Source organism: Denticeps clupeoides, chromosome 6, assembly GCF_900700375.1.
Source record: "Denticeps clupeoides chromosome 6, fDenClu1.1, whole genome shotgun sequence".
NCBI lineage: Eukaryota > Metazoa > Chordata > Actinopteri > Clupeiformes > Denticipitidae > Denticeps > Denticeps clupeoides.
The window spans coordinates 4,038,121-4,052,424 of record NC_041712.1 but is presented as its reverse complement, the minus strand read 5'-3'; the positions used below and the strand labels follow the sequence as shown (position 1 = coordinate 4,052,424).

At 43.7% G+C, this 14,304-nt stretch overlaps 2 protein-coding genes across 2 annotated transcripts; one reads left to right on the top strand and one right to left on the bottom strand.

Moving 5' to 3' along the window:
• Nucleotides 1-58: 58 nt before the first annotated feature.
• On the top strand, nt 59-3,572 carry prdx5 (peroxiredoxin 5). The gene is made up of 6 exons (XM_028983748.1): nt 59-361; nt 1,233-1,367; nt 1,510-1,641; nt 2,214-2,252; nt 2,346-2,410; nt 2,542-3,572. Exons 1-6 carry the CDS (start codon nt 284-286, stop codon nt 2,648-2,650), a joined length of 558 nt encoding a protein of 185 aa, XP_028839581.1. The 5' UTR covers nt 59-283; the 3' UTR covers nt 2,651-3,572.
• nxf1b (nuclear RNA export factor 1b) lies at nt 3,559-13,065 on the bottom strand. Its single transcript, XM_028983747.1, has 21 exons — nt 12,817-13,065; nt 12,116-12,305; nt 11,533-11,695; nt 10,125-10,208; nt 9,845-9,949; nt 9,684-9,764; nt 9,048-9,117; nt 8,761-8,849; nt 8,563-8,670; nt 8,371-8,480; nt 5,705-5,741; nt 5,545-5,613; nt 5,118-5,173; nt 4,920-5,027; nt 4,760-4,818; nt 4,555-4,670; nt 4,424-4,466; nt 4,273-4,345; nt 4,012-4,194; nt 3,866-3,926; nt 3,559-3,767 (listed from the first exon to the last, which is right to left on the bottom strand). The coding sequence occupies exons 1-21, from the start codon at nt 12,848-12,850 to the stop codon at nt 3,729-3,731; spliced, it is 1,878 nt and encodes a 625-aa protein (XP_028839580.1). The 5' UTR covers nt 12,851-13,065; the 3' UTR covers nt 3,559-3,728.
• Between the last annotated feature and the right edge of the window lie 1,239 nt (nt 13,066-14,304).

Genomic DNA, 14,304 nt, shown 5'->3' with positions numbered 1-14,304 from the left:
CACTGGAAACTGACCAATCAGCACGAACCTAGCGCGCAGTTTTCTTCAAACCTTTAACCTCTCAGTGGCAACGTAGATAACGTGTTCATTTTCTGATTGCTCTAGAATATGTGGCAAAATCCCTGTTGTCTGGTTTGTTTTATTTCTGTGTGTATATGACAGCATTCGAGACTCTGCGCTAACTCCGGGCAAATCATGTGATTAAAACTATTTAAAGAGACACGGCGGCCGCGCCAATCCTGTCCGATCTGTTGGTTCCCCCGAACGTCGGTGGCCCCGTACGATGATTTCCGCCGCGGCCATTCTCCGAGCTCCCGCCCGAGCTCTGCACACCGCGCTCGCCGCCAGCATGCCCATCAAGGTAACCCTGCCGCGGCCAGCGGGCAGCTCCGTCCGCGCCGTGCCGTCCTCTTTCCCGCGGATCTGACCCAAGCGACCGAGCGCTTTCGAGGCGAGGCGATTAAACCAGTTTTACACAAGGCCGGTCGAGCTTTTTAAATACTGTAGCATCTAAAATGTCGTCATGAATTCTGTAACTGTTGTTACACCCATGACTTTCATCCGTGCTGTGTGAATTTTTAATTATGTTTATTCGTTTATTTTTATGTGACACTTAATTTTACATAGTTTACACGGAAACGTTCATTTTGAGGGGACACAAAATGTATAACTTTCTGTTCTGTGTCCTCTTACACAACAATTACCGCACCGCCTGAACGACGCATGCGCAGAAGAAAGGCTGAAATGACGAATACTTAATGCAAATATAACAATAATTCACAATAATGTCACAAAGGATCACGTACGTCTCATTATCGTACAAGAAAATAGATTACATTGATAAAATCATGTTGATTCATTGCTTACAATTTAATAAATCCATAACACGAAGGACAATTGGCTAAATATGAAGATGTAGCAAAGTCATAACAAAGGATGTAACAAACTTGAGTTTGTCAAAATCCATTCAAATGGAAATATCATGAGAAAATGGCAATTTTTTTACTTAAGGCCAAAGCCACAGCAACTGACCAGCTGATCAACGTAGATTAAAATTTTGCCACTTATTCCATGGTTATAATAAAGGTAAAGGTACAGTGAATCCTTATTAGAAGCATGTTGATTTAGAATCGTCACTAGTTGTACATATAACTTTGGTATAAACATGTGAATGAATAATTCAGGTGTAAGTATAATGTTACAGATGGTCTGAACGTCCTTTCTTTGTTAAGGTCGGAGAGAGTCTTCCATCCGTGGACGTCCAGGAAGGTGAACCTGGGAATAAAGTGTCCATGGATCAGCTTTTTAAAGGGAAGAAAGGTGTGCTGTTCGCTGTGCCTGGAGCCTTCACTCCTGGGTGCTCTAAGGTACTTGTTTGCACTACTCGGTTACACCCTCTGCACCAAAAAAAGGAAAGTCGGTGTGAACAGTATTTACTTTTTATTTTCATTTGTGACATCGTTATTGGACAGAAGTTTTGTTAAAAGTCTTTTGTCATCCACAACACAGACGCATCTTCCTGGATTTGTGGAGCAGGCTTCGGAGCTGAGGAGCAAAGGGGTACAGGAAGTGGCCTGTGTCTCTGTGAACGATGCCTTCGTCATGGCAGCTTGGGGTAAAGAGCATGGAACCGAGGGGAAGGTGGGCAGCAGTTTCGGCTCAGAATGAAGGAACACGCAGTGCCATTCTGGGCATGCAGGCAGAAATGAGCAAGGTCGGGGTCCGGGCCGGCCCGTGGCAGAGGCAATATAGGCAAATGCTCAGTGCGCCACAAACGGAGGAATTCCAGTATTCTTAAGTTGGTATTAATGAGTCTTAATATGAAAAGAACAAGCTCACATGAATTTACCTGCTTAACAAGTCTATTATATAGTAATAGTAATAATAATAATGACACATAACCACAGTGCTGCCCTCCCGCTTCTCCCTCCTCCCTTCCTACACGCGTATTCATACTAAATTCATAATAAAATGGCATAAAAAGCAGCATTCTGGCTGTGCTTTGGTGCTGCTGTGCTGGTAATGAAACATGTCCTTGCCCCTGCCCCTTGGATGCAAGGGGACGCCACCTACAGTCTTCAAATTTGTTTTGGGCTGGACCTGATCAGGGTTAACTGCTAGTTTTGACTGTGAACATGTTATAAAACCATACTTATTAGGAATGTGGTTGTTCACAAATGTTTAATCGTTTTATTTCCCTCCCTGGGTAACAGGTGCGAATGCTAGCTGATCCCACAGGAGCATTCACCAAGGTGTAGCATCATTATTTTATGAACTACAGTTTACCTCAACATTTTGTTTGGAATGGTCACAATTTTAATTTATTTATCTGATACCGTGTCCAGGCTGTGGATCTGCTGCTGGACAATGACCAGATTGTGCAGGTCCTTGGAAACAAAAGATCCAAAAGGTGAGATGCACCAGCCACAAGTTCCACTTCACAAGGTGGTCCACCATTCTACTCTGTAAGACTCTGTATGGTAGTGGAATTCATCCACCTATTTGGCTTACATAACACTAGAAATTGTTCCTGATTTGCAGGTATGCTATGCTGATTGAAGATGGAGTTGTGAAGAAGCTCAGCGTGGAGCCAGATGGAACTGGCCTCACCTGTAGCCTGGCATCCAACGTTCTGTCAGACCTTGCTTAGGTCCACTGAGTTCTATAATAATACAATGGGTGGACACTTTCCATCTCTTTTCCACCTGCATTGTAGCTGTCAAGTCACATTTCTCCCTGTCTTTAGTGTGGCAGCCAGTATTGTGTTTGCTACTGGCAGTATGTAATCAGCGATGTTTTAGACATTTACTCACTCATGTGAGCACCACTTTAATGGCTTTTACCTCTACTACTTAACAATGGCTCGTGGAGAACTAGATCCTGAACTTCTGAATGGTTTCAAATGGCACTTCTGAGCCCTGGCCAGGCCTGAAGCAGAGAACTATTGGTATAGACCAATGTTTCCCAAAGCCTGGTCCTGGAGGAACATCTGTCAATAAGTTCAGTTTAACCCACGTGGCTTCCCAACCTGCCATACTCATTATTAGGCAATTAATAAACACCTTAGACGAATTAAGGTGGGGTTGGAGTGAGCGCATATGCCAGGACTATCATGGTTCGGCGACATAAAGTGCTGATAACACACAAATTACAGATCCCACAATGCATTGCTTCAGTTGCCTTGCCAAACATGTTATACTGCAGCTGAATCTATACAGGACCAGTGCGTAGGGTGCCCAGTTTGTCAGCAAAGTGTGCAGTGCATCATGGGATCTGTATTTTGTGTGTTATCAGCACTTTATATTAATAATAGATCTACATAAAGTGATCTTGTGGGATGTGGACCGTGGACTTGGCAGATGTTCCTTCAGGACCAGGTTTGGGAAACACTGGTATAGACTGTCCCAAAGAGTTTACACTCTGAGCCAGTGCTGAGACCTGCAGCACTTTCACTGGCTTGAGGTCAAATATGAAACGCACAATTACTGCTGTCAGCTGCAGATATTTCAACTATTTGTTGGTGTGGGGGGGAATAAATATTGAAAGCAATAAATCAGATTTTTTCTTTCAGAGACATCTCTCTCCACATTTATTTACACAAATAGGCCTATTAAAACAGAATATGAAACAACAAAAAGATACATTATCGTGTAGCTTCATAAGGAACTCATAATTGCAGCTTCAAAGGTTTATTCACAGACGATGTAAAAGGATTTTTGTTGAAGTCTTCACTTCATGAACGCGACATCTGGGATTTTTCCTTGAGCCTGTAAAATGAAAGCCACACAATTACACAGAGGAACAAGAAGAAGAAGAAGAACAGGTCCTATTTGATGTTTATGCAACATGAAATGTGTATCTGTACCTTGAGTTCAGTGAAGATCTGAGCAGCTCTATCGAAGTCCCAGTCATTATCTTGGAGGCACCTGGCGCAATAAACGACAATTTGACTATTTTCTTTAGAGGATGGATAAGTAAAAAAAAAAAAAAACCACAGTTAATGCAACTCACTTCTGCGACCACTCGATATTCATTCCTGATTTTGAAGAGAATGTGTTGAGCATCTCTTGTTGCGTTGCAGACAGCGTGGGCACTGGACTGCTGGAGGGAGTTGGAGCAGGAGCCACAAATGCTCGGCGGATCTCCTCCGTTGTAGCATTTCTTATAAACATCTCATCATTGATTATACATAAACTACAAAAAAAAGAAACAAAAAAATATTATGACCGTTTTTGGGTCTACTGGTATCAGAATCGACTTTTTCTTTTTTACCTTGAATTTCCAGCTGGTACAGAAATGAAAACTCGAGAGAAAGCTCTGAAGGAGTCTCGAGATTTCCCATCCACTAAAGAAACAAAGCCGGAATAAAAGGATCAGTTCCCAGTTCTTATTGCAAAAGCAAAATGAAAAATAAACCACTTACCTTCTTTGAACACCCCACTGACCGTGAATGACAGTAGTGTATTCTGTTTAATCAATGGTACAAATGTTAATCACACTTCATTATGCATATTTGCAGGTTTGGTTTTATCCGTTTCTGAACGGAGGACTCACAGTGAAGGTGTTGACATCAACGTTGAAGGAGGCGACATCGTGTTGCGTTTTTGGCAGCTCGTTTAGAAAAGCCACCACGTTCAGACGAGTGTGCTTCAGTAAACGGAATCGGGTAGCTGCAGAGCAAAGACATGAGAGTGCCCCATGCAATAAAGGTATGTACGGAAACATATGCAGGATTAACAAAACCGTGCAGGAGACTTACTGGAGTCCTTGAGCCTTTTAATGTTGCGACTGTCCTTCTGATATTCTCCTAAGCTACACCTTAAAAACAGGAAATCCACATTAGACATAAGAGCAGCTACTGCACCTGACAAAATGAAAAGGAAAGCGTGAGAGAGGGCAGATGATCGGGTAAGCCGTACTTGGATGGGTGCTGCATGGAGAAGGGTATGCTGAGCGAGAAGGCCGCCCCGTCGTGGTAGGCGTCCAGCAGGGGCTGCCTGTCGGCTGAATCGTACACGCTGTAGTACCTGACGTGGAGGACAGAGGGAAGGTCATAATCAGCCAGTGCCATTCAAAAAAGGGTGCTGCTGCATGGTGGAAGGCGTGTAGACACGTACTGCTGTAGGAAACACAGGATCAGATTCTTGATTTCGTCAGTGGGGAAGTAGCTGGTCTGTTGTGAGATATTCAGTAATAAAGAGGTAAGACATACTGTATGAATAAAATATCATGATACAGCAATATGCTAATATATTGTAATAATTCCACTGGTGACTAAGGATAGCGACATGTCTATAACGAAATCTACAGCATTGATTACATCTATTAATTAACTACGGCTACTAAGACACACCAAAAACAAAACAGGATATTCAGCTTTTGCACTGAAAAATTGGTATATTGCTGCATCGAACCACACACCAACAAAATGGATAAATTCATGACAATGGCTGCTGAAAATATATGACCAAGCTTATCAGGGAAGAGATGTAAGAGTCTGGAGTCTTGTAACAATCCCTACATTTCAGAAATGCACTACTTTACCTTGCAGGGGGGGAGGGGCTGTGGCGAAACCTCAATGTCAAACCCAATGACACTGAACACCTGACCGTCCTGAAACGGAGAGGGGAGAGGGGAAGAGAAGATGCTATCAGACGCACGACACTCCATTTTTCCAGTGCCAGGCAGCGGAAAACACACTCACCAGCTTCTGCAGTTTGGGGAATCTCTCCCGAACAGCACTGTCCAACACAGAAGAAGAAAATCATAGAGGGAGGGAGGGAGGAGAGGCAGTTACTGAGGACTGAATACGAAAGAGCCAAGAATCAGCCTTACAACAACGCAGTCACAACACACACACACACACACACACAAAATACAGACCTTTTACGCAACCCTTCTGGACATTTCTTCCGAGACATTATTTCAATGGATCTGTCAATCATAACTTCTTAATGACACTCACTCCCCAAAATAACAGCAGCGCTTTTATGTTTGTTTTTTTTGGTGGTGGTGACGCTTCATGACATGCTGGAGAACAGGTTTTTATTTATCTTACATGGCTCATTCTTATGAAACTAGCATGGTACTTACCAGTTGGCGATACTCACCACCGTCCCTACATGCCGCAACACACTGACACACGCAGTCTCAGAGGGGTGGGGAAGGAGTTGGGTTTGTGAGGGGTGGTGGCTGGTCGCGAGAGCCCCCACCAGCAAAAGACATTCAGTAATTTTCAGACGCATGGGCGCAGGGGGAAGGGGCACGAGCCACTCTTCATTCAGACACACGCGCTTGCGGACATGTTTTAACCTCTTTATATCGTAACGGAGGTGACGCGAAAGGAGATTTTTTAACCGGGGAATTTTAGGAGGACTCACAAATGGAAGGAAACAGTGTGGCATGCAAACAACCACGTAAATGGAGATATGTAAAGCTACAGTTAATGTGGCGCAGCAGTGATTTGGATCGGTGTTAAAAGAACAAAAAAGAAAGTGACACTTGAATGCAGTCAAAACAGAACAGGGTGGTCCCTGGTGCTCAAAACGAACTGGCTCCGAGGAGGGAAAAGAACCCAGCAAGGGACAAAAAAAAGAAACCAGGCAGTATTCACTGAGGAACAGCAGCCAAACAGGGCTCATTAAGGAAAGCCACGTATGTTAGTGAAGCAGAGCAGGCCACTTGGAACGGAACGTGGAAATGTTACATGGAGTGGAGATGTGGGCACAGAGGGCAGTGGAGTTGAACCCAGTGCTCTACAACAGATGACTGCAATAAAAAATGAAAAGAAAATGATAGTAAAATAGATTTTGTCCCTTTCCAAAGTCATTAAGTTGAGGAAAGGGATCGTAGTTTATAATTTTACGGAGATCCCATTTAAAACATCGGGGATATGTTTATTTTTTTAAACACTGTAAAATAAAAAATTCTGAAAATGGCAGCAGAACTGATCAACTTCAATTTGTGCCCTTGGCACCAGACACTTCAGTTGACAGACAAGAGGGAGATGTCTGGAGAGCATTCGTTACTCTCTATTGGTTAATTAAAGGACGAGACAGAGACCAACCTCTCCCGGTGGACAGGTCCTGGAGGACACGGTTGTCTCTCTGCTTTGGAAATTAGCTGCCCGTTTCCCTCTCCACCTCTGCCCCGAAATCAAACATTCACTCAGCATCCACGCCGCCACTCCTCTTCAGTGTTCTTCTCGGCTTCTTCGCGTTTTGGACGTAGGGGTGTTAATAAGTGGTAATGAACATGCCAGTGCTGCGGCTGTGCCTGCCTTAGGTTGTCCCAATGATTGAAGGTGGGATCTTACCCGTCATTGACTAACCAGCCTACCTTACTGGCAAGAGCAAACAGGGTCTCTTTTTTTAAGGACCAATCAAGGCGGAGGACAGAGGGGAGAAGGTGCCAGCAGTCCTACAGGCTTCTGGCAAAAGGCATCCACTGCCGCCTTACACAGAATTCCAAAGAAAAGTGCCCATCTGGCACACTCCCAGTGCCAGCTTCTCAGTTTGTCTGCATTTCATTTTCTTCAAACATCTTTTCAAAATCCAAACATATGGGTTTTTTTTTTACGTTTTTTGCAGTATCTGCAATAGAGAACAGCAGGGCCAACACCACTTCGAACAGTGGGGACGTGTGAAACCGCGAAACTGAAAGAGCGGAAAAGGCAAAGGGATAAAGGATGTGCGATGGCAAAGCCCGCCAGCAGAATCTGAGACCGACCTACAATCAAAAGGTTTCTGATGAGCCATGATTCACCTGTAGCCACACCAATCTTTTGTATGGTACCAACCTTACATGTTCAACAATGCAAAGTAGTCTCAAATGACGATGGTTTCCCTGATTCGGTGAGTGTTGCTTGATTTACATTTACAGCATTTACCAGACGCCTTTACAATCAGTAGTTACAGGGACAGCCTGGAGCAACTTAGGGTTTAGTGTCTTGTCAGGGACACAATGGTAGTAAGTGGGATTTAAACCTAGGTCTTCTGGTTCATAGGCGAGTGTCTTACCCACTAGGCTGCTACCACCCGTTTGATATTTCTAAATATTTGGTAACGATAAGCCAATACCTGTTAAGGTCTACTGCAACGAGTTATTACTGATGTAAAAGCAGGTCAAACCCATCTGCTAGAACACAGTCGGATTTGTAAAGACCTCATGAAACGCAAGATCTTCACCCAGTAAGTGAAGTGACTTTCAAAGAAGCCCTTCCACGATGCGATCAGGTGCCTGAACTGTCACCTGATGAGACGGTAGTGGGTTAAAGTATTATGGGACAAACGGTACGGGCAGACACACATACTCCCTCCCCAGCTCTCACACACATCGCAGCCTCAACACAGCAGCTTGACTCAGACTGACCTGATGTACGCGGTCTGGTCCTTGAAGTGGTTACACAGGGGGTTACCGGACAACCACAGCTCTGTGAGGCTCAAGCCCTTCAGCCTATCCAGCTCCCTCTCTGTTTTAATCTGCTCAACACAGAGGGCAGATGTGTGAGAAGAGGCTGACGCTGGTATTAAGAAGCTTCGTCGCTTCTCCATTAACCCCCACCTCATTCTGGGAGAGATTCAGAATCTTCAGGTTTGGCGTTTTGTTGACAATCTCTCCGAGGTCATCAAGCCTATACAGTCTGTTGTTGCTCAGATTCAAGCAGACCAGCTATCAAAGAATACAAAAAGAAAACAAATGTAAAAAACAGCCACATATCAGAACACCCTTGAATGTAAATGATGTTTTAACACACAGTACCTCTGGAATGTTTTCTTCGATGATCTTTATAACAGCCTGCATGGAGTTTTTTCTGTTTAATGCTACTTCAATATTCAGAGAAACCAGATCTGTGGGGCAGAGGAAGAGAGGGCAAATAATAAATAAATAGATGAATAACTCAAGAATTGGCAATTTTACAAACATATTCTCCAAAAAGCTGTTTAATGTATGTACATCGGAGGACATCAATGAACATCATGCAATTTGAGGCAAAACAGACAGACATTACTCATGAGAAATCAGTTTGGATAAAAAGCAGGGCTTACCAGGGTCTATCCTGATGTTGTTCAGATCTAGGGCTTGCTGAGAACCATCAAAACGCTTGCTCATACATTGCTAAACATAAAAAAGGGTAAATTAAGGCATTTATGCTACAAACCGACACAAACTGAGTTTTGTTGCAGTTGTTTATGGAAATTTATCACACTAAATGAAGCTATTATAAGACATTGCAAGGCGTGACCTTGCTACAACTGAGGACCAAAAATAAATCCAACATTTTTATCTACAGAGTCTCAGTCTTACATTGCATAAACTAGCACTTGTTAAGTGCAGTGGTTCACAACATTTTATTTCCTGAAGGCCCCCCCTGCCTGCCCAGTGTCCTGGTCACGAACCCCCGACCCCCTGGAAAATCCCACAGCAGGGCGGGACATACACTTGACATGCAATTTTCTGTATAAAGTATCAGTATCAGCAAAACCAACCTGAACTTTATTTGGTATGGGATTGAAAAAGAAATCAGTGGTATGGCACATTCCTAGCGTGTGGGGGGATGCATGGCCGGGGCTGGTTCAATGTTTGTGCCACATGATGTTGCTACTTGCTACTTCCATTGCATCTCCATCCCCCCAGTTGGGAACCACTGGTTTAGTGTATTCTATCTTAAATGGTAAACTCACCTTGAGGTTTTCCAAATCCTCAGGCCTTAGCTCTGTGTTTATGAAGGAGGGGGGTGGGCAGGAGTTCATTATAACGGTTACCTGGTGCAGAATACGACAGTGAACTTTAGGAATGATTTTAAAGCCTGATAGCTCATCAGTGCCAAACAGCAACAATGTACCTTGTATCCATCCTTATCCGTGATTTTCCGAGAAACTTTTAACAGGGAGTTTGCAGTAGTGGCATCTTCAACGTAAAACATTGCTCTGTTACCATCCACATGGTACTGCAATAGGAGAAGAAAAGGAGAAAAGCTTGCTGTTAGGCAGAGAAAATTTGACTGCAATAGATATTCACCATTTGAAAAAGTTTTGTTTATCCAGCTTTTTACAAAAGCAAATTGTCAACAACAATAACTGAATTAGCTCTGAATAAGGTCCTGAATTTGAAGATGAACTTACATGAACTGGGTGGAAAGGTATGGAGCACAGACCCCGCAAAGCTGTCAGAAGCCATTCCTTGTCATATTTCTTCCCATGAGGAACCTGATAATAAATCAGGTATAATACATGCAAATGCAATTTTACATTCAAACTCTCAGAGAAGCAGTGGTATAACACATATACAATACATGCATAAGTTTAAATAATGTGTAATACAGTTTGAATAACTATGCAAAATATTCTAGGTGCTACTGACATGAAATTCTAACCAGATGTTGGTAACAACCCAACGATGTCTAATAAAATGGAATGACAGAGTATTGAACATGCTTAATGAAATGTATTTGATAGCCTGTAAAAAGCCTTTGATTTAGTGATAACAGCTTCAAGATGCCTCCTGTACGGAGAAACTTGACACATGCATTGGTCAGGTGTGGTTTCGGCCCCTTCTTCTCTGGGATCCAGGATAGGTGATTGGCTGGGCCATTCAAGGAGCTTTATTTTCTGTCTCTGTAACCAGCTGAGTGTTTGGGACACTCAGTTTTGTTTGAGACCATTGTCTTATGGGACCACCCAACCTTGTTTAGTCCTAAACCATCCCTGTAGTTGCAAGCAGGATGCCGTATGCTCCATTCCATGATGTTCCTACCTCCACACACTCTCGCTCATACATCGCAAAACATCACAATGAATTAAGACGATAACACGACATGAGTGACAAGATCTTGCTATGACTGAGGAGTGACAATAATTGCGACAGTTTTACCTCCAGTGGCTCCATCCTTAAATGACTTAATTTTTTTAGAACAAGTATACCTGCTAATTCCAGTTTTTTTTTCTGAAGTAGTGGTTCTTGGAAAACTCTTCTGAAATCTGTCTGAAATCTTGCAGGGATCTCCTGGCTGTTGACACTTGGTGAAAATGTCCTTTACATTTACAGCATTTATCAGACGGCCTAATCCAGAGCAACTTACAATCAGTAGTTACAGGGAAAGTCCCCCTGGAGCAATTTAGAGTTAAGTGTCACAATGGTAGTAAATGGGATTTGAACCTGGGTCTTCTGGTTCATAGGCGAGTGTGTGTTACCCACTAGGCTACATACCAGCACCAAGATGTCCTCTGTAACCAATGACATCAGTATGTTTCACAACAGCAAGTTTAGTTTGTTGAATGACACCTTGTTCAGACACCAGCTAACTTTAATGTCATGGCTTTCCATGCATTTTTGCTCCTTCGCTTCTTCATGTGTTCCATACTTTCCCCCTGTGTCATTCCATTTAATTACACATAACTAACATATGGACCTATATGGTTCATTTCTTTTCATTTAATAATTCATTTCAATAGCACCTTTAGAAATACTTGTATTTTTTAGTCTTTAAAACTAATTGTAACTTTAGAAAAGTAAAAATGAGAGTATACTCACAGTGATTTTGAACCAGTTTTTGCGGTTGCCACCGCCACCACCTCCTCCTCCTCCTCCTCGACCACCTCCATCTTTTCCACCTAGACCTCTGAAACCTCCACCTGCTCCACCCCCTCCACCACCTCTTCTGTTGCCCCGCCCATTTGGCCTTCCATAGGGGGTACTGAAACAATGTGCATGACACGAGAGGTTAGGATCGCAAACATCACCAAACTGTCATATGTGCATCATTACCCTGTTAACCCATAAAAACACAACAGTAACCCATACTAACAAGTGTCACAAACAATTCAAACGTTCTACAAAGCTTAACTTGTTAAGTCTACAGATGATAAATGACATTATGGTGCACTCATGTAAAAATGGCCGTATGGCAAGATGTCTCATAGCAGAGAGCAAGCTAATTATTCCAAAATTGCAATATTTGCATTTAACCCGTTTTATAGTAAATCGATAGTATAATATATCTATGGAATCAGATTTGTGGCAAAATTTTGAAACCAACTTTTGATATTAGAAAAGTTTAATCGACGGCAGCCAGGAATGGTGTACACCCAGGCCTGTTTAAAACTGTACAACTTACAAGCGGCGTTGTGAGCCTCCCTCCTGGGGATGCTCATCCATCATGTTGATGTCACCGTCGGTATCCTGAGGCCTGCCTCGGTTTCCCCCGCCTCCGGCGCCCTGCTTCGGCCGAGAGCCCTGGTCGCAGTACCGGAAAGGGCCCCGTCCTTTACGATTCCGATGTTTAGGAGCGACTCGGTCGTCATGTTCTGGTGGGAAAGACAAGAGACGAAAATATGAAGCGGTCGTTGCACCTTCCGCAGGAGCTCAGACGAAAACTCGAAGTTCCACGCGAAGTTTCTTACAGCACAACAGACGATAAGCAACTTCGAACACGGCCTGAGCTCAAAGCTCGAAAGTTGTATCGCTGGCCAGACTCAAACTGCGCTCCGCACGCTAAAAAAGAGCTCTCAACATAAACACCGTACAAATACAACAATTTACCGACAGAAAAATACACACACGCTTCCAAAAACAGCCCAGCGCGGCGGCTTTACTGATGTACGCACAGAAGGTGGCAACATAGCTGGCTAGTCGTCTGTCAGACCGAGACCCAGGAGAAATTTCTTTAGAATTTTCTAAAGAAATTAATGACGCCCGCAGTTACGTCGACGACACACGACACATCCTCACAAAAAATCCGTCCGTCGGCGCACAGCAGCCCGAGTGGCGCGAACTACTTTACTTAGCGCGTTAGCACGTTAGCATGGCCGTCCTCACCGCTGTAATAACGCGAGTCGTCGGCGGTCGCCATCGTTTTCCGGTCGAAGGTTCGCGCGCTTCAGTGTCCGCGTTGTTGTTGTGCGCGCATAATAAGAAGGCGAACGATTCCGCGGGGTTAAAACGGGCCGCGAGTAGCTCCGCGGGCCCCGGGCTTTGTTCGCGGCGAGCGGAGTCGGTGTGGAGGTGCGCCTGCGCCCCCGGAGCCGCATGGGGACTAACGTGGCGCTTTACACGCTGCTAGTTCACGCCACTTCACACCGAGAGGAAAGAAATGTTGCTTCGGTTGTTGCCCCTGTGTGCCCAAGCCAGAGTTTGAAATTAAAATTATATTGAGTTTCTTATGATTTAATTGAACACACGATTCGTAGTTTTGTACATTTTCATAAAAAGAACTCCAGTCCCCTGTGTTTACTGTCATTTTCAGCACACCATGTCTGGAGAAACGAGTGGCCTCAATAGTTATTTTTTTTAAATATATAAACTTTAAGGTGAACATGTAAATGAATGGTGCATTTTCTGTTCTGAAAATGACTGGTGTACATATTAATGTTTCAGTACAAATCTGCCATGACACTCTCCTAAACAAATGAGTGTCAATAGTAGATGCTATACTTGAGGTATGCTATACTCTACTGCTATTCTAAAGATAACTAAAGGTAATAAATTCACCTTAGTTAGGCTGTCCTAGTTAGGGTGCCGGGCCACTGTAGTACCAATATACCACTATAAACATATATTTCAGTTTCAGTCGTACAATGCCACCGTCTGCCGCTGCTGTTTGTTCTCTCCGACACCCTGAATAAAGCGCAAACTCCAGTGAAGAGACCAGCAGATAAATTCTGGTTTCTGACAACTGATAAATGAGGATTTAGCATGAAATGAACCAGAGGGTCACCACAGCCACCACCACCGTAACAACTACAGCTTCAGGGGTTTTCAAATGGACCAGTAGCATCATAATGGACACGTAATGTACACCATGACACTGGATTGCATTTTGGACTTCTCCACCTCTACAACTGTTGGCCTTTTTCTCTTATTGGACAATCCCAAACCCTGCACTGACACCACTTGAATAAATAAGAGTAAAAAAAAAAAAAGTAAAAAGAGAAGTGGAGATGGTGGACTGGATGTGTGTGGTCAGCTGTTGTAGAACCTGGCAGCGGTTGGCAGGAAAGGCCTTCTGAATCTCTCCGTCCCACATAGTGGGTGCCGCAGCCTCCCAATGAAGGAGCTGCACAGTCCTGTCAGGGTCTCCTGCAAGGGGTGGGAGATGATAGATTAGCCACCATTCTCCTGTCACTCACCACCTCCACTGGGTCCAGAGGATCCTAGAACAGAGCTGGCCCTCCAGATACTCATATACTGCTATACTAAAGTTATACTATATTGTACTGCTATACTGAAGGTAGCATAACATGTTGATTATTTTATTTGGGCTTCATTTTAGATGAGCACATGTTCATAAAAAATATATATTTACAT